General features: G+C 34.6%; 1 protein-coding gene across 1 annotated transcript in view; it reads left to right on the top strand.

The window, feature by feature from the left end:
• dnai3 (dynein axonemal intermediate chain 3) overlaps window positions 1-22,708 on the top strand; it is a 45,870-nt gene extending 23,162 nt beyond the window's left edge. The window contains exons 13-23 of the mRNA XM_028811527.2: window positions 233-355; window positions 2,793-2,866; window positions 6,445-6,595; window positions 7,836-7,932; window positions 11,216-11,340; window positions 12,031-12,094; window positions 12,412-12,542; window positions 13,653-13,857; window positions 16,094-16,185; window positions 16,908-17,030; window positions 22,221-22,708. Of these exons, the coding sequence (XP_028667360.1) occupies window positions 233-355; window positions 2,793-2,866; window positions 6,445-6,595; window positions 7,836-7,932; window positions 11,216-11,340; window positions 12,031-12,094; window positions 12,412-12,542; window positions 13,653-13,857; window positions 16,094-16,185; window positions 16,908-17,030; window positions 22,221-22,364 (1,329 nt within the window). The 3' untranslated portion in view covers window positions 22,365-22,708. The remainder of the gene's footprint in view (window positions 1-232; window positions 356-2,792; window positions 2,867-6,444; window positions 6,596-7,835; window positions 7,933-11,215; window positions 11,341-12,030; window positions 12,095-12,411; window positions 12,543-13,652; window positions 13,858-16,093; window positions 16,186-16,907; window positions 17,031-22,220) is intronic.
• The last annotated feature ends 1,689 nt before the right edge of the window (window positions 22,709-24,397 follow it).

The following is a 24,397-nucleotide window of genomic DNA, read 5'->3' as shown; positions in this document are numbered from 1 at the left end:
TGAAGTGCCAGAGGAGGTGAGATTAGAGATTGAGTCGAGATTTATCTTTCAGTTCCTGCTCTTCCATATTAAGGTAGAAAAAGAAAATGTATAACTGACAAACCAATGCTAAACACCCCTCCCTTATTTCAGAATTACTAATTTAAATATTAAACAAAATTTAAAGGAGCACTTATTTGCGAAATGCATTATGGAATTTTATGAATTGCATTTTTCTGTTTTAATTCACCAGCCTGGGTTTGAAGATCCACATGCCAATGACACTCCAGTCATGCGTTACTGTGCTGTGTCATCTATTGAAAGCGGTCATAAAGCACCTGTCACAGATGTTCAATGGCTGCCAGATTATTATGAGGTAAGGACATACACATATTTCCTGTTGTTTTATCTTTTCTCTGACCATGGCAAAAGAGATCTGGTATCAATCATAGACAACAACAAAACAGTATCCTAATCATTGAATGTGAAGAGGAATTTTAAATTATTAATAGCGTCATTATTTAGAGGTCTATAGCATTGTTATTGTCACGTGTACAAAGTACAATGAAATTTTTACTTACATATGCTAATCAACATACAACATGTCACCCCTCCCTGGTGCTGTGATTAACGAGTATACAGTAACAACCTCATCTTGAAATTTTTGCCTTCCTACCAGAAAAATCTCAGAACACATTTGCCATTACCACTGCAAGTTAAACCCAACAAAATATCAGATTATCTATATAAAATACATCTTAGGACAGACATATTAGCTGGGAGCTTGAAACAATCACTACATTTCATAAGTATGTCATTAGTATTCTATATATTTCTCTCTTTCTATACGTACTGTGGTGACATACATTATATGCTGTCAATGTTTAACAATTATTCAAATATTTAAAGAGAATGCAAAAAATACATTTTAAAATAAAAATGTAGAGTAACAATTTATATATGACCAACATTTCAACATTAGAACAATTCTGAAGCGAACACAGCCCATTCATTCCAACAATGCTAATTTCTCCAATATGACATTAAATCAAGTTTTAAAGGTCTCCAAAATCTTACTATCCACAACACTAAATTTCTGTTTTTGTCACTTTTTCCACAAAAAATACAGTATAGCTGTAAAACAATAAAAACTATATAAACAGTAAATATATACGTGCATTAAAGATTTGTTTTTTAATGAAGTTAAAAGTCTTCTATACTGCTTGTACATATGTATGTTTCAGAAAGTATCAGTTTTGATTCCTAGTTTAATATTCAGTCTACTTTGAATTTGTTAAAGCCCAGTCTAACCAAATGAAACAGAAAGTAAAAGTAATATTTCACTCTGGCCACTAGGTGTAGCTAAACAATTGTTAAACAGAAATTACAGACTTTTGAAAACAACTTTGGTTGAAGCTGTTTTAATATATGTAAAGTACTTTATATTTGAAGCATTTAACGTATTATTTAATGATTATTTTTATAAGTATTCCTAACTCTTGTATACAAATGAGCAATCTAAAGTATGATTTGTTTGTCCTCATAATGTGCAATTTTTTTTTAATGTTGCATTATTCAATCTTAATGTGTTTACCTGGGATTTTTTTTTTCTTCAGTGTTTATCCAGAATAAATACACCTAATCTTGAAGTGAAAACAAAACTGCACAGTTTCTGCTAAATTAATTATATGTAAGAAAGGGGAATAACCAAGTCCTTAAGTAGTCATTGTTCCATAGACACTGTTTTTGGCAAAAATTAAAGCAAATTCCAGCCTCTTCAAGCATTACATACCTAGTCATTCTAATGGTTGACCGATTTTCTTTGCAGAATTGCTCAAGTATTCTTAAGTTGCATAGTAGCTATTAGTGAAAAGCAATTTTCAACTTCTGAAATACATTTCAATCCCTGTCACTCTATCATTACATTATTTTAGTTTTCTTCAATTGTGAAAAAGGTTTAGGGAAATTCTTTTTTTGGTATTGTGGTCAGTGCCTTAGTGTTGTTTTATCCATCATATATTTGACAATTACTGGCATTCAAACTAGGGATGTGTCTTCATTTGTCCCCAATGCTACTGTGATAGGCACTGGCTTCTCATTCCCATTATCCGAATTAGCAAATTAGAAAATCAGTGGATGAATATTCTTACAAATTATATAGCAAAATTGGAATAATCAATAAAAGTGCTTTAGTTGTCATTTCACTTTTATGACAAGATGTTATCTTTATTAAATTTGTTTAAAATTGGTATCTCAGTGTCATTTCTTAAAAATGTTTATTTTATGCAGCATGTTTTACATTAAATGATCACCTACTTAGTTGAATTTAACAGCAGATGTGATACTGACATTTTAATGTTTCTCTTGTAAATCATTAAGACATTCCATTTAAATTATCCAAATATTTTCATTCCACTATTTATTTAGTATTACACTGTATAATTCAGTGAAGTCTTAAATTTATTATTATTATTATTATTATTATTATTATTATATTGTGACACATTTGCAATGAATGTACATCAGTTGTACATCAGAATGTACATCATGGCGATACACTGAGCCATAAGGTCACCCTTAAATTCTGCACTCCTTTATAACTTTTCTGTGACACCAGCATATTGACCTAAAGAGAGTACAGTAGTGAGTAAGTAATTGAAGGTGCCCCAGAACAACAAGCTTCTTATCCAAAGATGATGTAGTAGCTTTTGCATGATGCAGTGTTGTGTAAGTAGTAATACACTGTTCAGCTATTTATAGTGGTAATAATAGAAAATGGTTGAATTCTTTTTACAGTACAAATATCTTTGTAGGTTTCAAGATTGGGAACCCCTGTAGAAAACAGTAGTGGAATGTGCTTACAGATTATGACATGTTCCCCCGACTGGTGAGCTTTCTTACTGTATAAATGTATTTGAATAAATTGTGATTACACTGAGTTTTATACATATCATGTTATACCAATCACCCACAAAATTAAAACCATTTGCCTAATATTGCCTCCAAAATTGCTCTGACACGTCAAAGCATGGACTCCACAAGACCTCTGAAGGTCTCCTGTGGTACCTGGCACCAAGACATTAGCAGTTAGCAGCAGGTCCTTCATGTCCTGTAAGTTTTGAGGTGAGGCCTCCATTGCTCAGACTTATTTTTTCCAGCACATACCACCAGAACTTGACCAGAGCATTATACTGCCTTTGCCAGCTTGCCAACTTACTATAGTGCATCCTGCTTCCATCTCTTCCCCAGGTAAACCACACACACACCATCCATCCATCCATATGATCTAAAAAAAAACCTCAGTTATCAGACCAGGTCACCTTCTTCCATTGCTCCATAGTTCAGTTCTGATGTTCATGTGCCTATTGTAGACGATTTTGGCAGTAGGCAGGGGTCAACATGGGCACTGTAACTGGTCTGCAGCTATGCAGCCCCATACACAGTAAGCTGAGATACACTGTGTGTTCTGACACCTTTCTGTCTTGGCCAGCATTATTTTCTCAGCAATTTGTGCTACAGTAGCTCTTCTGTGTGATTGGACCAGGCGGACTAACCTTTGCTCTCGATAAGTATCAGTGAGCCTTGGGCACCTATCTCCTTGTTGCCTGTTCACAGGTTATCCTTCCTGGGACCACTTTTGATTGGTACTAGCCACTGCATACTGGGACCACCCCACAAGATCTGCTGTATTGGAGATGCTCTAACCCAGTTATATAGCCATCACAATTTGGCCCTTTTCAGATCATTCAGATCATTACGCTTGCCCATTTTTACTGCTTCTAACTAATCACCTTCAAGAACTGACTGTTCACTTGCTGGCTAATATATCCTACCACTTGACAAATGCCATTGTAATGAGATAATAAATGTTGTTAATCTCACTTGTCACTGGTTTTAATGTTGTGGCTGATTGGTGCATACATAACTTTAGTTAACTTAAAAGATATCTTAAAGTATTCTCTACATATGTTTAAATCATTACAAGATATCTCAAATTAACTTTCTGTAATTTTATACAATAATAAAAAGAGTATGCTGACATTATTATTCATTTTATTTTACATTTTTAACAAATTTTTTTAATATGTGATTAACAAAATGCTATATAATAACTTCAATAAATGACACATGAAATTGCTATTGGGCAGTCCCAGGAGTGTAGTTGCTAGGAATCCACGCCATCTCATCTAGCTTCTCTCAGACTCAAAGAGCATACGCTTTACTTTAAGGTCCTCACCGTAATCACGCTTCTCAGCATATCATGGCATGTGAACTCCACATCCCTACTGAGGAAACTTAGTTCATCTACTTATGCCTACATTATTTTCTTTATGATCTTAAGTGAAGACAACGATGTAGATTAACCAGACGTAACTTGTGAATTACCACCAGCATCTTGTATAATACTTATAGCACTTGTAAACAACACCTGGAGGTAATTCCAATTCTGAACGTGTAATACCAGCTCACTTCCGAGTACTGTCAAATGAGGCTACAGTATTATTTAGAAAATGCAGAGTCATAACCTTCAGGTCTCCAAATGTAATTATTTTGGGTTCTCAACTGCAGTTTGTGTCTAGATGATGTCCCACCTATTATTTCTCAAGCCATTTGGTTCAGTTTTTTGCAGACATAATATCAATGTTTTCAATAGTGCCTATTTAGACACCATGTTTGTAATTTGTTCAGGTGCCAAAACAGTCAATCAGGAGGTAGAAGCGTAAGTTGTTTTGAGCAGAGGATCTGACTATACTTTATATTTCCAGGGCATCATTGCTACCTGTCTAGTGTTGCCCTGGCTAGCTTGAGTCAGCTCACTTCAAAGTGGTAATAAGCTCCTTGTTTTTTTTGTTTTTTTTTTCAACTTTAGAATTTAGAGCACATGGCCCAAAGTTTAGGTAACAACTATAAATTCAGTCAATGACTTAGGACCTAAGGGTACCATTGTGAAATGCATGTTTATCAGGTACTTTGTGCATGGCCATGGTATTAATTATGAAGAATCTGTGAAAAGTGTAAACTCAGATTAGGTAGACTGTTTCTGTCTTGAGCTGACGAAAAGCTTGTGCAAAATGGACTTGTAAAATGATATGCAGACCAAGAAATGAAAGTATCTACCAGGGCAAGCCAAAAAATAATCAGAAAAGCAGGCAGAGGATCAGTATTAAGAAGTCAAACTAATGATCACCAAAATGTTAACTAAAACCTCAAAACTTTAGCTAGTGAGAATTTCACCTACATTTCTTTCTCTAAATCAATCAGTCATTCACAAGAGGTTTTTTTATCCAAAAACTTGGTCACCAAACAATCCATGCCACCTTCTTAAATAATTTCCATGATTTCAACATCCCACACAACAGCATCATCAATGAAATGACCAAGAGTGTACTAATTGTTAACAATATAGCACACAGAGTGAACACAAATGGCACTGTAATGATATCACCCAAAAGACTATAAACAATACTCTTCCTTAAAGCAAAAAAATAAGAATTACAACACTTCCTTCCATTAATACCCTTTCTGGTGTCTGTATTTCCCCAGTGGTAACACTGAACACTCCAGGTTACTTTTGAAATACTGCATCTGCCACCTCTAACTACTCCAAACAACTTCCACCACATCTAACTACTCTAAACAGTTTGTTAGAAGCATACAAACAACAGTCAAAGCTTTCCTCTTTCTAACTCAGAATACCAATAAGGACTCCCTGTCATTCATTTGTTAAATTTCTAAATGGTCAACTCTCAGCTTAGGGTCTTGCGAGTCCCCTTATGCTTGCACAGAGCCTCACTTATCAGGCAATTACAGAGTATGAGAAGTGAGTCTGATAATATCTATCAGCAGCTTTCAAATGTCTGAAAAAGTCTTTGCTTTATTACTATAAGTGAAATAACATTCAACATCCCAAGATTCAATTTACTTTGCCACCATCCAATCTGTATGGATATGTCCTCCACATGCCCATCATCTGAAGGACACTGTATCAGACTCCCACTCTATATCTTGTGGGTGGTAAGCTTATACAGTGTTTCATGTAGCTTCTTAAGACTGAGTCAGCAAAGCATAAGAATGCCACTCTCCATGAGCGTGTTTGCTTAAAACCAAGAAAGTCTCGTGTGGTACATGGATAATCAAGCCAAAATTGATTTCAGTTTGATAACACATACTTTGAAATGCTCATCCCATTAGACCAGTTTCCCAGAGGTAGCTCTACCACAAGCACAAAACTCTAGAAAACTTTGGTCAAAGGCTCCATGGGCAATTCAATGCAATACACCTACTTATAGTCATAGTACTAAAAGGGTTGATATGCATTTTTTATTTGATTAAAGTAAGCATTTTTACTAATTAAAATAATAGAGGTTAAGTTGTGAGTTGTATGCAATTAATATTGTTCAGTATAATAAGGAAAATTGTTCCAAGTATACTAGTTATATTATTTAGTCTGGTTTTTTTTTGTAGTACTGTCTTTATATGGGATGTTCGAGCACCAAAGGCCCCGTTATCCCAAATGACAGACAGAAAAAAGGCTGAAGAAAAGCGTCTTGACATTCTTCATGAAATTCCAGATACTTTTAAACACCTTGATCTGACATGGAAACCTTTAATTAAGGTAATGAGTTTATACATTTGTCTAGTAAAAAAACAGTTTTGTAATTAGTAATACAAAATGAAAATTAAGTGCCATAGATTGACTCTGATTTGGCGGTGTCAAAATAAGTGTGCCTTGTTCGGAGCAAATGTTGAGCCCATGACTGGTTCCAGCATTGTACCAGCGATGCTGGTGTTCACTCAGGGTGCCAAAGATCATGAATTGTAATAAACAGGTTTGAAAAATGAATAAAAGAATAAATTAATGTACTGCAAAAAACAAAACGAAAATGTACAAATTTGTTTTGTGTGTTGTAATTGAAAAGACATTTTTTAAGAATATGAAGTTTATTTAATTTACAGTTCTAATTTTTTGTAAATACATTGTCAGTACTCTGTAGTAAAGAGATTGTGAAGAAGTAAAGTTTCACTTTAAAAAAAGACACAAGTGCTAAAGTTTATATATGCACTATTTAAGTAGCTAAAAGAAAAAATGACTTTGAAAAGGACTTCAACTACAAGTCCTGCAGTGGGCTGGCGTCCTGCCCAGGGATTTGTTCCTGCCTTGTGCCCCGCGCTGGTTGGGATTTGCTCCAGCAGACCCCCATGACCCTGTGTTAGGATATAGCGGGTTGGACAATGACTGACTGACTGACTTCAACTACAATATTAATAAAAAGAAATTAATAAAATATTGTAATTGCATGTTTCATCCATTGTTAGTTAAGGTTTACATTAGCATTCCACAGGGAAGTTATTTTGCCTAAATATATTAAAATTTAAACAAGACACACTAGGAATTTGAAACCTCATATTACAAGACAGGACTTTGGTACCAGTAGTGTGAGTACTTCACCACACATGGACCCCAATTTGATTCCTTGCTAGGGCACAGTTTTGGTTTGTCATTTTCATTTTGTCTATATTGTTTTTTTATCTTGAAATTTGGCTACACTCTACTGTGTAAATTATTGATTCTAAATTTCCAAAGCGTTTTGAATAGACTAGGCACGCACACAGGTCTGACTTATTTCCTCCCAGTGACATTGTAATGGATACACTAGAGAGTTGTTGGATAATAAGACTAGATATGTGTTAAACATCATTTTTTAATAAACGAGCCTCCCACCTTTTCATGTTATTAATAAAAAGCTGTTTGGGGGCAACCAGGTCATGCAAGTTTAAACAAATATAATTTTGTACAACATAACCCACAAAAGCTAATTGGAGATTTAATTACTATACTTTACTGTTAACACTAGGTAGCTCTTCCTAAACTTGATGGAGGTGGAGAATATAGCTCCATGAAATTCAGTCTTGTAGACAGTCATCGTGACACCTGGATACATGGCAATGTTGGTGAGTACATAAGTTTAACAAGTAAAAATCAGAAAAAAACAAAATGCTTTTAATTAGGCAAGGTGTGAGGTTTTCAGCCGCTTACTTTCATATTCCTTTTAAAATGATAAGAATAATACCATTACATTTTAAGTTCTACTGCTGAGAGTAAATGCCTGTAATATTGACATGATCAGTGGTAATAGGGATCAGCTGCTTAGATCTGCTAAACCCAACTGGCTGCTTCCATATCAATTTATCCATGTCTAATTTCTTAAATATTCACCAGGCCCTGACTAGAATGACTTTTATAGGTGCCCTGGCCACAATTTGCACCAAATTAGCTACCTTTGGCCTGTTGTTGTTTTCTTAAATTTTTGGTACTCCCCCTTAACTGCATGCTCAAATCATTTTTAAAAAGGACAAGTCCTCTTAAACTAGTTCCAGATTTTCAGAGCTCTGGCTGCTAAAATGTGTTAGCAAGTGGCAGTTAGTCAAGATTTTTAGTCCCCCCTTAAAACAACAACAGTCTACCTAATGATATCTTCTTTCAGTGGCAGTAATACCAAGATCTGTCTGTATTATAATGCATTCATGTTCACATCAATTGTGACCAGAATGCCAGTCACAGCTGCTAAAATGCATCCCTACAACAGGATGCTGCCATCATCACATTTTACAGCGAGGATGGTATTCCATGGCTGATATGCGGTGTTGGATTTATGCCAAAAATACTGCTCAGTATTCAAGACAAAAAGCTCTACTGCAGTCTCATCAGACCACAAGACCTTCTGTTCCATCTTGGGCATATCTTCCAAGAGACATGTAGCAAATTCTTTATGGGCATATTTTTTTCAGCTAGGTCTTCTTCTTTGCCACTCTTTGATAAAGATCTTTCTTATGTAATACTTTGGAAATTGTTGAGCCATGAACATCTTCTCCAGTTGCAGCCACTGTTTTCTGCTACTCAGTCACAATGACAGTTGTTGTCACAGTAGTCTCTCTGACAAGTGCCATTGTTGTTCAGATTAGAGAGATGGCCTGACTTAGGCAGTGTGGCTATAGATTTATACTTTTTCAACTATCATAAGATGGACTCAGTGAGCTCCACGGTATGTTCACTGCCTTTGCAATGATCTTGTACTCTTTTTCCCAGATCTGTGCTTCACTATAATTGTATCTTTCACTTATTATGAACATCCATTTGTCTTCATTTTGATTTTCTTTGTGTAAAATCTCTACCATACTGTTGGATCCAAGCAACAGGCAGGTATTTATTCTCATAAATTAACTGAGAATAGTTGATCCACCCATTTCCTACCTAGGTGGAGATAGCCAGCAAATTAGCTGAGTTAATAAGGTAATGCACTGCACTTGGGGAATGTTAGTCTTATATTTACAAAGGGTATGAAAAATGTTTAAGTCTGACAATTTGATTTTTTCTATTTTAGCACATTGCTGAAAGGTTTTTAATTTGTTGCTTTTGATTTGGCATGAGGTGCACTGTTTTGTAGATCAGCTGAAAAATTCTTATTTAATATATTGAAGTTTAAAATCTGACAATAAGATAATTTTTTTGGGGACTGAATACTTTTTCAAAGCACCGAATAGTACAGATAAGTCCATTTTTTTTTACTGTTCAGTTTGTAATCAATAAACGCTGAGGTTCACATTATAGCTTGTTTAGCAGTTCACATGCATTCTTTGCCTACTTCTTTATGTCCTCTTGCACATTTACTCCATTATTCCCAACAGCCCTTTAAGATTCTTACCAATTAACAATTTGTACATTTTTTTATTTATGCCCTCTTGAAATTCATTTTTGGTAACACAACATAACATAAGATTTCCCAACCACTTAATCCAGTTAAGGGTCATAAGCAGCGAGAGCCTGCTCCAGCAGCACTGGATATTACACAGAAACTAACCCTGGAGAGGACCCCGGACTATCACAGGCCATTGCAGGACACACAGTTTGAAAGCAATACGATTTTGGTATGGGAAAGGAAAAAAAAATCAGTTACTAATGCATCTGTCTCTTATTTGAGAGGCATTCACTTCAGCATAAAATGTTTGGTATTGACACTAAATTGCTGATCCAATAAATAATGCTTTAGAATTCAGTGGCCCATTATTGCTGAATTAAACTTGAGTCTTCATTTCTGGCATTCCTTTCACACAGTTGCATATTTTTACTCCCTCAGTAGTAACTTATGGTTTTCCACATCAACAAATTGGATTAGAAAAGTCTCCATTCAGATTCCTGAAGTGCCTCTTTGTACCATTTAAATAAGACGGAGTGAAAGAGGCCTGATCAGGCCCTATTTTTGTTCTTGAATACCAGGCTTTGTCTGTATGATTTGGTTATTTTCTCCATTACCATGTTTGTTTCCCCCTGAACTCCATTGACATGCTGTCTGTTCAGCAAGTGACTCTAAATATCTTCTAACGTGATTGTATTTGTGTGTGTGTGTGTGTTGAAGGTGGGTTGGTGGTTGTGATGATGTTGGTGCCCGTTTTCTTTTTTTTTTTGATGGATTTACATCTTATCCTATAGTTGATCCTTTACTTGCACCCAGTGTCGGCTAAAATATGAATGGTCCACAGTGTTAGTGTGTTCTTCCTGTGTTCAGAAGAGTCTTTTTACTGTGTTCCAGTTTCCTCCCACATTTCAGAAACATACTGGGTTAAATCGCCTAGTCTGAGTGTGTATGTTTTGCAGTTTCCAATAGACTTGGTTGTTTCTGCTTTGGAGCTAGTTCTGATAACATGGGCTCCTAATTTAAATAATCATGTAATTAACAAAGTATGTTTAGAACATTATTGAATGGATGGCATAAATAAAGAAGAGTATATGGCAAATACAGTTCAAACCTGCATAACTCTATTAGGTATGTGATCTGCCTTGAAGGACATTTTTAGGTTTGACATAGCCATTTGAAAAAAATGATTTTGTTTAGCAGGAAACATGTTTGTACTACTACCTGTATTTACATGCTACCAATTTCTAAATCGCAGTTATGGATTGGGAAGCTGATTAACATGTGTTACTTTGCAGTGAAATGCATACTCAGTGAAACATTTTCTAGCCTAAATCTCTTGATGAAGTGATATAAGTTATGATTTAGCAGCTCATTATGACTTGCTATTCAATATCTTTCTTCATTATGTTCTGTTGTTCTGAAAAAACGTATTCGGGTGCCTCAGGTAAGTAGAAACTAATCAGTTATGAAATAACTGATAAATTAAAACAAAATAATTGTAACCAATACACAAATAATATTTCTTTCCTGTTTTTTGCAAGACAAATTCCATCCTAAGACTGAAAAGTTAGAAAGTGGCATTGATTATGCTACATTGAGGGTTCCTTCAGCTAAAAATCTTAAAGGACAGAGTGATGTCAGCACAAAATTTTCACTAGGCACTGAGGTATGAATTTTAATAAAATAACATGTAGTAGTAAATGCATATTTATTATGTTAACAATGGCTGGTATAAAGGTTTTGATATAAAAAGTAATGTCAAAAATGTTTACCAATGAAGAATATAAATCATCATTAACAATTTAACAGCCATTTTCTATGTTTACCCAAGTTAGCCAATTGTCCCCAGAGATATTCTGAGCATTTAAACAGTTATACATGTGCTATACTATTTTGACTGGTTTTCCATTGACTCTTCCCAGCACTAAGCATTGTTTGAGGTCAGACTCATACTTATATATTATAACAATACCAACCTCCAACTATGTCTTCTTGGGCTTCCCTCTGGGCCTCATCAGCTCCACCTCCATCATTGTGCTCCTCTATACCCAATCACTCTCTGCCTTTCACTCCACTTGCCCAAACTACCTCCTCAACATGACACCATAGCCTCCACACCAAATCTTTCTTTTAACTCATCATTCATCTTCTCCTCACAGACACTTCACACATCCATATGACAATTATCTTTATTCTTTCCAATTTATAAGAATATAAATAAGATTCTAATAAACAATAGCTATATGTGAGCTTTTGACTTGCACATTTAAGGATTCATTTTAATAACATGAAATTGTAGTTTTGCATTCAGTTAGATTCATAAAGATTATTATGTGTGGTTATATTTTTATTTTAGGATGGGGAACTTGTATATGCAGACTGGAAAATGGAAAAAGACAACGATACAGGCAAACTTTCAAGTAAGTCATTGTACTGTACAGTACTGTATGAATAAAGTGTGTTTTCACTGTCTTTCAATGTGTCCTTCTAACCATACGTTTAGCCAATGCATAGGGCAAGTAGTTACTTGAATAAATACTGCTATTATAGTTCCCTTAATTTATATACACGTATAATGAACTTGTCCATTTTGATTCTATCTAATAGGCCTAATATCACAATGACAGAACCAATTCCAATTAATTCAGGTTATACTGTATTAAGTCAGTGTTATAGTTATTTAACTGTATGATTATCTATTTTTCATTACAGTTATTTATTATGCTTTAATTTTTAGGTTCTAAACCCTCTAATTGTTTTGTAATTCATGATGGCTTATTAAATACGGTGCAAAGATCTCCATTTTTTAAAGATATAGTTCTGACAGTTGGAGGATGGACCTTCGCCATTTGGAAAGAAGATATTATGGTAACAATGCCTCCTCAAATTCGTAGCTTTTTACTAAACCATGTATTTATTTTTTTTATTTAACTGTCATGCAGCCAATGAGCAACAGTCTTGAATGTATGTATTACTAGTTTCAGATTTGTAATTCCCTGAATTATTTGAATCTTTCATATCAAATCCTATTATTAAAACTATAATAGTAAAAAAAAAGAAAAAAAAGACTTTTCTAGACTGTATGTATATCTCATTTACACATTGCAAAAATATTTCAGTCCATGCTAGCTATGAGCCTATTCCATGAGCATGTCTATATTTTTTAAAGCTTTAAAGTATAGTTGTTAAAACATATAAAAACATTCATTTACATGTTTCTATTAGTTACCTACATCATGGATTGTGTACAAGGTGCATGATGCTTCTTGGCTAGACATAATGTTTAATTCTACTAGCCATACATTTCATGTTTGTTCTTAATCACATTTATTCACTGTTTCAATATTCTTATATTCTTTTAAATCATTTTGTAGGATATGACTCAGTGTTAATATTTGGTAATGTCCATGCAAATGGCTTACTGCCTCAGGAAAGCGCTGCCACAACAGTGATATTTTCCCTGTCCAAAAAAAGCCAATAAACAGTGACAGTGGTCTGGTTTCATTCGATATGTTTGTCAGCATATATCCCATTTGGGAAGTTGTCTGTTAGGGCAAGTGGCTTCTGCAGTGTACTTGTAAAGAAATGTTAGGAAAAAGTACACTCAAGATGTCCTCCAAACCACATAAAAATATGAATGTTTCTGTGGAACATTATGATGTTAGGGATTTATAAATATGTTAAATTTTATGTAATTTTTCTAAGATGATACCAATAAAGTGTAAAATAATATTAAGAATACAAGAACAATAACTTTATTCCTATACTGATTACAAAGCATGAATAATATAATCCTTAATCTTCAATGTGATGTGTTATGCACATACAAGTAAACATATTATACATGACAAATAAGGCTAAAATGATTCTTGTATTAGTTGAGTTTTTTAAATTACAGTTTATACATTTGTTAAATTTAGCTAAACTATCCACAATAATTAATTAATGCATGTCTCCTGAACTATATTTACATTCTAGAGCGGACCCCTTCTTCAATCATGTTGCTCTCAGAAGAGGTGCACTGTGGGACATTGGTCTATTTCAAGGCCTGGTGTTTTTTTTATTGGCAAAGAAGATGGAAGCATTGACATTTGGGATCTTCTAGAAAAAACCCACGAGCCATCACAAACACAAAACATCTGTACTGCACCAATCACGTGCATTAAACCCTGGATAATGTCATGTGTGTACAGAAACATCCTCTTATGAAAGTTTACCTTTATACTACAGTACATATGCATTATACTGAAAAAAAACATTTAATACGTTATTCTAGTTGGTCTTAGTTACATGTGGTTGCTATGAGATATTCTGAGCATTTAATCAGTTATACATGTGCTATACTATTTTGACTGGTTAAGAAATCTATGAGTTAAGATATAAAAATTGCATTCATAATGGTATTCATATTCATAATGGCCAGTACAGTGACTAGTAAGACTTAACCCATTCTTTAAATCCGAGTTTTTTGATTTTAATGAGATTAATTTCATGATGATTCCTCAGCTAGCCAGGCCTTCGCATGAAAGCACTTCACTGTGTGGAATGATTAAACATTCACTTTCATGCAATGGGTGTTGGCTAATTGTCAGTAGCCTTGACTATTTTCTTTTCTGAAGTGTAGCAAAATTAAAAAATTTAGCATATGGGCTCAAAAATCTAAAGACAGGCCATCCATTCTAAATATGATCAATTTACTTTGTCATGGTTAGCATGTAAAAAGCTGAACAACATACTAGATGACCAGGTTGCTTATAGCAAAGTAGTAGAACATTTTATGAAGTTTTTAATTCATTAATTTCAATTTTTACATTTAGAAATTGGCATTAATAATTTCTATTGACAATAAGTCTTAATATTGAACGCCTGGACAGAAGTTTAGTTTTCCACAGTTTACAACATATCTACAGTACATTTTGCATTAGACAGTGCCAGTTTGTAGTCTTCCATACCCTTTCACAATTGCCAGAATTTTTTCTTAAATCAGAAATCGGGTTGGACAATGACTGACTGACTGACTGACTGACTTATTTATCTATATTTCTGCATTGTTAAATAAACTCCTTAAGTGGAAAAACATATTATAAAATATCTGAATATTACTTAAAATTGGAAACCTGCAAAATTGGTTAGAGAAGTGTACTTACTCACTAATAATAACATAAGAAAATGAACTCTGATAAATCTCATTTTGCACTGTCAGCCTGTAAATAATTCCGTTCATTTCAGAAAAATATTAGCTGCTCCAATGTGTTTGTTTTGCTGGGGAGGTTTAACTATGGATAATAGGGAGATTTGAAAAGATAGAATACAGAAGAGGAAATGCCCAAAACTCAGTATAAAAAATATAAAAAGATTTAAAATACTTTTAGTAATTTTTGAGCCCAGTCAAACTACTCAGTTTGTGGCACCACCAATACCTTGCCTTCATCTAGTCTTTCTAGCGAGCCACCAAAAATCTTGTTAGAACTGAGAAAGAACTGACATACTGTTAAGTGCAAAAAGACTTGTAATAACTTCAAAAGATTGGCTAGGCTGGTCTACATATGTAACTTGAAGCGTTATCCCATCACTTCACAGTTCTGACTGCAACAGGAAAGTAATGTGAAGAAAGACACCATTCATTCAAACCCAGTTTGAATGTTGAAAATAGCCAGTGTGCGCATTGTTCTCAGGATTTCCTAATGAAGGCAGAAATCATAGCCTAAAGAGTAAATAGCACAATTGAAGGAAAACCCAATACAGAAAGTAACATTGTGGACTACCAGTTCCATTTTAAAGCACAGTGGAGGCTGCATACTGATATGGGGTGTTTCTTTTTTGGAAAGAGACGTTTTTCAGGACAGGAGGGAAATTGGTTGGAACAAAACAAATAGACTTTTAAAGATACCTACTGTGTCTGAATACTGAAACTGAGAAGATGTTTACCTTTCAACATGGAAACAACCTTAACCACTCAACCAAAGCACTATAGTCAAGTGGCTAAAAAAGTAAAAGTTAAATATCCTTGGGTAGCCAAGTTGGAGCCCAGACTTCTTTAATGGTTCTCTTTCAGTGTTATCAAGCTTGAACAGTCCTTTAAAAAAAAAGAAAGAAAGAATAAAATGCCCAGTCTTGTTGTGCGATGTTGGTATACACTTGTCAAATCTGAATTAAAACAACAATCTGGCAAACAAGCCAGATATGTGTGTAGACATATTCAAATGTGTTGTTTTTTTATATTTTAAGCTTTGTTCTTCGTTAACAGTTTATGATGTTACCATACTGTACATAAATAATAGAAGTAATGTGTCTTGAATATATGATGTGAGGCCAATAGCTTGATAATGCTGAAATGTGTGTAGAGAAGTTATGTATATTTCTGAATGTTATTGCTTTTATATTTTAAGATGACTCTCCTTTTATATTTTTTCATTTAGCAAGACAACACCTTTTAGCTGTCTCAGATGAACAAGGAACGGTATATATTTTAGAGATTCCTTGGACAATACGTCATCCTTCAAACAATGAAGTAAGTAAAATAGGAACATTTGTTCTTAGTTATGGGTGCGTTTTTAACTAAAAGTTCTTGAATTGAATAATGCATAATATACTAATTTCTCTTTACTGTTTTGAGCTGCCACTTCTGTGAAGGAAGAAGAAAGTGTTCAAGCAGCGTAAAGGAAGAGAATTTAAACTACTGATGCTATATATTATGTTTTACACTTTACACTGAAATGTTCTCATTTTTGTGTGAAAGTATTGGGTACCACACACACAACATTATGATATTTTAATATCCTAGTGCACTGGATACTGAATGTGTTGTTAGTTAATCTTCAACTAGTTAATCACAATGTCTAATTTACTTGTATAAAGTTTACAGTAAGTGTAATTTATAAAACTGAACTTTATTGTATACATTTGCAATAAATATATGTACGCATTAAGCAAGTTTTTAACAAGTACAGCATAAATTACTCCTTCTCTGTAAGATAAATACTATATGCCTTAGCGGAAAAGGTTCTTGTCTGGAAATGATATGGTTAGCATTTCAAATCAGCTAATGGCCAACAGTGTCACTTAACCCAGTCAGGTTCCAATGGTGTACAGAACTTTAGATATTTCAAAGTTGGGTTGATGTGTAAATATAGCACACATCAAACTGGCATTTTCGATAGTACCATATAAAATAATTTTGTATGTGTTTTGTTTCTAATATGCTCTATTTTCTCTCTTAATTGATTTCTACAGAAGACAAGTGTCAGCAATTACTTTGAAAGAGAAGTTAAACACCTGCAATACTTTGAGGCACGGAAACTCTTTAGAGAGAGGGAAAAAAGCGAAATGGAGGCAGATGAGCAAAAACGAAAAGCAGTATGTAATATGGCTGAAAATGATTAAATATTTCATTCCCATTTTAGGCTGAGAATATTGGAGAAGTTAAGCTTATTGAAGGAAAAGTAGCAACAGTTAAATTGTGTATTTTACTGATTTAAACTACTTAATTATTCTGTTATGCCACTTTTCCATTAGAACCAAGGACCAGGTGGGCCCATGACAAGCCAGTTTTGTTTCCACTACATTTATTCTGAAGGTTCCTGGAACCACTCATGAAATGTCCCAGTTTCCTTTGTTCCTGATTTGTTTCTGGACCCATACCAATGAGAACATCTTCAACAAGGCTGTTTTGTTAACACAGTCACTGTTCCTTCTGCACTATTTTTAAACATTCAGTTTGTTTTCTTAAATTGGAATTATTTTATGCAAAATGGGGTCACAAGTGAACTAGTATTGGCGCCCCGTGGTTCCTGATATTCTTGCAAAAAGCAATATTATTTATTCCCAAGGATGACATACATAGTCCTGCAAGTTTATTACAACTGGCAATTCTGAATAAATTAATTTTGTTCATAGACTAGATTGTGAAAACAAGGGGCAAGTAATAATTAGCCTTAACAAAACCTACTCCTTCAGCAATAAATGAGAGTACTTCACATTATGAGCAAAGGTTTTATAACTCCTTAAATATGATTTATTGCTTTGTTACCATATTTACATCTAATATTTCTTGCTTTCTGCACTTATGTTACACAAGAGCACAGGAAAAGGTTTTACATCGTGATAAAGCAATCAGGTTTGCACATCTTAAGATAACGATTAAGACACTGGTTTATGGTGGAATGAGCAGGATAAAAGGAATCTGAAACTAATGTTGGGTAGTAACCACACATCAGATTAGTGGAATTCTTGGCACATTTTTCATTGACCTCATAAACTATTTTGTTGCCAGCTTTTACAGCAAAGTAGAAGTAGGCCATGGCCACATTTTGACAGCTAGTAAATTAGTTTTAGCATTACAGATACAAGGCATTGCCTCAAAGGTATAAGGATGTAATGACATCTTAGCCAACAACCCAATATACATAAGCCTGAAGAGGCACAGGTTTATTTTGATTGTGGTTGAATGCATTTTGTTTAACAATTTTGAAATCTCTTTCTCTCTCTCTCTCTGCTTTAAATATCTGTTTCCATGTAGTTGAGCAACCTGATGTATAATGAAATTTCATTTTTCCAGTGTTAACCCATATCTGTTTTTATGAAACTTAACTAAATTAATCACATTATTGAAATTTTTGTAAGAAACGTGAACTGAAGCTAAACAAATCATTTTTCTAAAGAGTTATCCATGATCACCTATATCTTTACAAAGCCTTAAATATGTACTTATAATTTTTATGCAGAAATGCATATATTCAATTTTTGAGGTTGTTTATTCTGTTACAGGGCCATAAAGAACTGTAGTCTGTCTCATTAGCATCATGCACAAAGCTAGTACCAACTCTGGATGATTATCACAAAGCATGTTTATACACACACACATACACACCAAGCCACTTTAGAGTCATCAGTCAAACTTCTTCTGGATTGTATGTGAAAACAGCACACCTACAAAAAAACCTCAAAGACACGAGCACAACATGCATTATACTGGTAGTGTGGGGCATCATGCCATCCACCCATCCACTTTGTAATCATAGGAAGCCAAAGCTATTGCAGAACATAATCACTGACATACCCTTACTGAATCATGCCAGGCTAATTTACATCTCTCAATCTACGCAACCTGCATTTGTTTGGGATGCAGGAAGAAAATCAAAATACCCTGAGAAAAGCTCTCACACAAACATGCTGACGATGTACAAACTCCATACAGACAGTGTTTAAGGGTGGTCAGGGCTGGAACTGTCAGGCAGCAGTCCTAACCAGTGGGTCACTGTGCCATTCTTCCCTAGTTTAAGATATATAATTTATTTATTTGTAGCTAGAAATCCACACAGGGAGAAAATTAATCACATATCATAAAACAGTCTTTTATTCCTATCCTTTAACAACCAACCAGATGTCATCATCAGAAGTAAATGATTAGACATACAGCAATAAAAGGCAATACATAGCAAATGGGGGTCTGGAGTAGTGATGGATGGAAAGGTGGGGTTTGTAGGGTGTTGGCCATAAAGTCTTTTTTTTATTATTTGGATGTTGTACTTTTTAAGCCTGCATATGCAGTGTTCATGTCCTAGTGTCTGTTAATGGTGTTTTCGTTTGAAAGACATGATTCAGCCAGCTCTCTGGCACTCTTAGTATTAGCCCTGACTCTTACTTGCACTGTGTCCCAGTTAAACGTGTGTCTGGTTGAATTGGTATTTGCACATATGAGGCCATGTGTCCTTCCTTCTGACAGCACTATGATGTTCTTGTATACATGTTGCAAGCATTTTAGATGTTTCTCCTATGTATACAGCTAGTCATGCGCCACATGGTATGCATATGCAGGATACAAATATGCAAACCGTATCACAGACCTCCGCTTCCAATGAGATATACTAGGGGGCTTAGGTATCCCCTACTGTGTTCTTTCGGAGCTGTGGATGAAAAGACTCTTCCCATGGTGCTTTCGCTTACCTTGTCACAGCTCTGAAGGTACCACCTATCCGCACGTGTGTGACATATACTGTATATAAGTGAAAATATTTATGTGCTCATTCTGCTGTGAGTCTGCACCAGCACATTTTAAATAGTTAATCATGTTGTCATGTATGGAACAAAATGCTAGCAAAAATAACTAGGAAAATCTCACATGCACACTTTTCAGTGAAATATTTATAATGGAATTGATTTCTTTTAAATATATCAGTATCATTATATTACTTCCTTGTGTCATTTATTGTGACCATTTAACTAATCAGGCTATGAGGAATAAGTGGCATTGTGGCTCTGTACTTCAGATCTGCCAGTTTTTAGCAGTCAGACTTCACTTCTACTCTTGAGACGGTGTCTCCAAAAATATTGTGAGATGCAGGGAGACCAGGAGATGTCAAGTCAGGCAGGCATATAATGATGTAAAGATCTGAACTAAAAGGAAAGAGGTAATCAGTGAACAAAGCACAAGGATGAATCAAAAGAGAAATCAGGGACAAAAAGTGTTCAAAACTGAAGTGAAACCTTGTGCTAAGGTCTACTTGGAAATAAACTAAAACCAACTACATGAGAAGGTTTTATTTGAAGGAATTTATCCACGGAGGGATGATGCTATGTTGTGGAGCTTGTTTGTTTATAAACTTTGTTCAAATAATAAAAAGAGTTTAAAATGACATAAAATGAATTACCCAGAATACAAAAACTAACATTCAGCATCATGAATGGCATTATTTTATGATACCTGCCTTTCTGGCTTACATGTAAGTTGTAATAAATTGCAACATTATAAATAAATGGAACAGCATTATAATAATAGACAGTACATCTGTTTCTGTTGTATGCAGATACAAGTAGATTAAGTTGTCATTTTTATGTAATTTTTCTAAACTCTACTTAAATGATGTACAGGTTAATAGAAATGTAAAGTACATAAAGTATGTAAGATCCTCTTATTTTAATTAATTCATGTATTTCCTTGTGGTTAGGTAAATGACAATTGTGCAGAAGAACAGCAATCTTATGAACTAATAATACACCTACAGTATATTCTCAAGGCCAGTTAACAGAGTGTGTCCTCACTATATCTGGGGGCAGGATAAACCCCCCAAACGTGTGACATCTAGGAAGTATTGGAAAGTTTAAACATTTAACTCCACTCCTTCATATTATGACAAATGCTGATGGATACCTAACTTAATCCAAAGGAGGATCCATCAGCATTAGCAGCAAGGCACGAATAGTTCAGAGTGGGGTGCCAGTTCATCATACGACGTGTAAGAATCTCCAAGTAACCTAATAACATGCATATCTTCAGGATGTGAGAGGAAAAGTAGAGTACCAGGAAGATACCCAGGCAAACACGTATTTATAATGCGTAAACTTCATACTGACAGTGTATGCTTAATATATTAACCATCAAGCTACGGTCCTGAGGAGCAAAACAAACAAAAGTAAACAGAACACAAACGTTTTCACCTCAAGTCATGCAATCAACTGTACACTCGGTGCCCAATTTCCCTGTGATTTATTGATCTTGTAATTTACCTTGTTATATTAATGTGAGGGTGCTTGCTATGGATGGTGAAGGGGACTACAACAGTCACAATTCTTTGGATCTACATTTAACTTTTTGCCTAGTGACAACTCTGGATTTTGTATGTTCTTCCAATGGTTTTGCCAGCTTTAACAGTTTACTCTGGTTTTCTTCCCACACATACAACTTTTGCAGCACAGGTTCACTGCAAACATTAAAACGGCCTAATATAAATGAGTGTGGCTAGGTGCAAGCATGTGCCCTGTGTGGACTAGCATTTTCTACAGATGTAGTGCCCTTCTTTGATCAGATCCCCTTGGGTAGGCTCCAGATACCTACAACCCTGTAATAGATAAATGGGTGAAAGACTGAGTCTTATATTCTGTTGGTGAAAATGTTTAAAGTCCATGTATGTTTTCTGGATTATTTGAAAATAAAGAAAGAATGCTTAGTGAATATTTTATGTTTGTTTTAAATTAGTGATCTCAAGTTCAGTCCTGAGGTCTCAACCCCCTCAACTCAGCAAGCTGTTAGTTCCCAGAAATGACAAACTGGATATGCTCATTATTTCCGTGAATGAAGCAAGAATTCACATGTATTACTGTTCATAGTTAAGAATTCACTATCTTTGATTTTTAACATTTTGTTCTTTTTAATGTTCCGGTTATGGGGTAACTGTGAAATTCTGTAGCTGCTCTTTATCATTCTCTGTTGTTTGCACTGGTGTCTCCTTACTTTGTCTTTAATTGTCAATTGCTGATTACAATTAAGAGAGAAAACTCAACAGAAAAAGTGAATCACAATGAAAATGACTTCTATTAGAAGATATAGTAAAAATACAAAAAATTCATACAAATGTAAATCTCATACTACTGCACTAATCCAACAATGATATTAATTGACAGTAAAATAACTCACTGATTGTGAAATTAGTTGGAACAAAAACCTGCAGCCATAGGACTTTCCCAGGACTGAACTTGAGAATGACTGACTGTTCTAAAGTGTTTACTCTAACCATGGTTAACGTATGGGTTTATATTTATTTTATGCAGGAAGCAGTGCCTCCAGAGAAAACAGCAGAACAACTGGAAATGGAGAGAAAAACTGAATATGAAGAGTATTTGGAAGTGGAGAAAAAAATTCTGATCCAAGTTGGGATTTTACAAGAAGCAGAGGAGCCACTGCCTACTGTTTAAGGTGCAATGGCTGAGTGGCTATTTGTATGTACAGTGTAAATTCAGATTTTACTGTAACTTTTTTTCTTACCCTATAAAAAAACTAAGTAACAACATGGTAAGTTGTATCTAAGGCTTCTTTTGCACAATATATAATCAATATTTAGTTGCCTGTGTTTTGTTTTCTTGCTGCCAATATACACTGTTTTTATCCTGAGAAAAATACACATATCCTTTGTCTGTTTTAACTGCTCTTACTCATTTAGAGCAGCATTTAAGACTAAGGTTGTATATTTTATGAGCTTGTGGGTAGGAGCAGAATACTTAAATAAAGACAGAATTCAGAATACCTGTGCTATTAACAGCATCATACTCGTCAGAATTCAATGGTTTTATTGTTCAACTTAAACTGATGCTTATAAAAGCTTTTGGAATAATCCACTTAAATGAATGTTCTATCAATCAACTAAGATTTGTGAAGGCTGCCTTAAGTACATTGAATCCTAGGTGTGCCATGTTTGTGGTCTCACAAAAATCCCAATGAGACGATCAGAATCCTCAGATTTGAACAGGAAGGAATATTTGGGCCTATTAACGTAATACCTTTCAGAAAAAAAAATCAAATGAGCACCACTCCTCAGCATTGTTCCTTATCCTCATCCAACAGCTGCTGGTGCCGAACACCTTGTCACACCTAAAACAATTATAGGAACACATAACTCAATATTCTCATCTGCTAAAAATCAAATGTACTTTTTGAAACTCTTTAAAGGTATAGCTTTTAAAATACATTTTGAATTGAATTCCCAGTGTGCAGGGCCTTCTGAACATTAGTATAGTCCTTGTTTACAGAGTTGTCTAATTGATTACTACGGAGCACTTGTCACATTTTTGTTAAGAAAACACTAAAAATAAAAATAAGTAAGGAAATAAATTAGTTACAGTATATTTTACTCAACTGTTGAGATTTTTTTTATTCACAGATTTTCTGTCCACATGGCCTTCCCTAGAAACTATTATTGTATTTATATCAATTAGGTCTATTACATCCCTTTGTATTTTGTGTTTTTTAATGCTACAAAGAAAGTAAAAGGCCAAAACTACAAATTATATTAAAAACATTAATTATGCATTAGAAGTCAATATTTCCTGTTGTGAAAAATACCAATGACTACAGTCTCAATTATAAATGTACTGTATATCCTAGTCAATCTTAGTTATACTTATTACAACATTAGAAGCTCCCTAAAATTCTACTGTTTACTACAGTACTTCATTAGGTATGGTTTTCTGTGTGAAGATAAACTTCCTAATGTTTGAAATTTACCCTAACCCTTCTCACTTACCCTTCCAACTGTGTCTCTGTGTTCTTGTTGAACTCATTTTAAAGTAACAGTCTCGATCCACTGTAGCAATTCTGTTCATAATTTTAAACACTTCAGTCATTTCATGTCTATATCTCCTTCTGGTGAAACTGAAAAGATTCAACTATTTTATTGTTATCTCACAACTAATACCTGTCTGTCCTCGAATCAGCCTAGTCATTCTTCTCTTGACTTTTTCTAGCACTGCTATGTCTTTTTTTATAGCCTGGAGACCAAAGCTGCACAAAGTACTCCAGGTTTGGCCTCACTACAGCATTATAAAGCTTGAGCATGAAAAGCTTTGGCTTGTAGTCTATACATTGTGCTACATAGTCTAACATTCTATTAACCTTCTTATTGGCTTCTGAACACTGTCTGGAAGGTGATAGTGACAAGTCCACTGCATCTCCTTGGTCTTTCTCATAAGCAGTACTTTGTGGTTTCAGATTTCCAAATTCACATTCAAATCTTAAACTTTTACTTCCTAAGTGTAATACTTTACATTTTCTTAAATGAAATTTCATCTTCGACAAATCTGCTCAAGCCTGTATGCTGTCCAAGTCCCTCTGTTGTAATTCAACGGATTCTCGGTTATCTGCCAATCCATCTAGTTTGATATCATCTGCAAACTTTTCCAGCTGGTTATTTATATTCGTATCCATATCATTTATTAATATTTCAAATAGTAGC

This window comes from Erpetoichthys calabaricus, chromosome 10, assembly GCF_900747795.2.
Source record: "Erpetoichthys calabaricus chromosome 10, fErpCal1.3, whole genome shotgun sequence".
NCBI classification, from domain to species: Eukaryota; Metazoa; Chordata; class Cladistia; order Polypteriformes; family Polypteridae; genus Erpetoichthys; species Erpetoichthys calabaricus.
The sequence above is the reverse complement of the archived record's forward strand: the minus strand, read 5'-3'. Positions and strand labels throughout refer to the sequence as shown.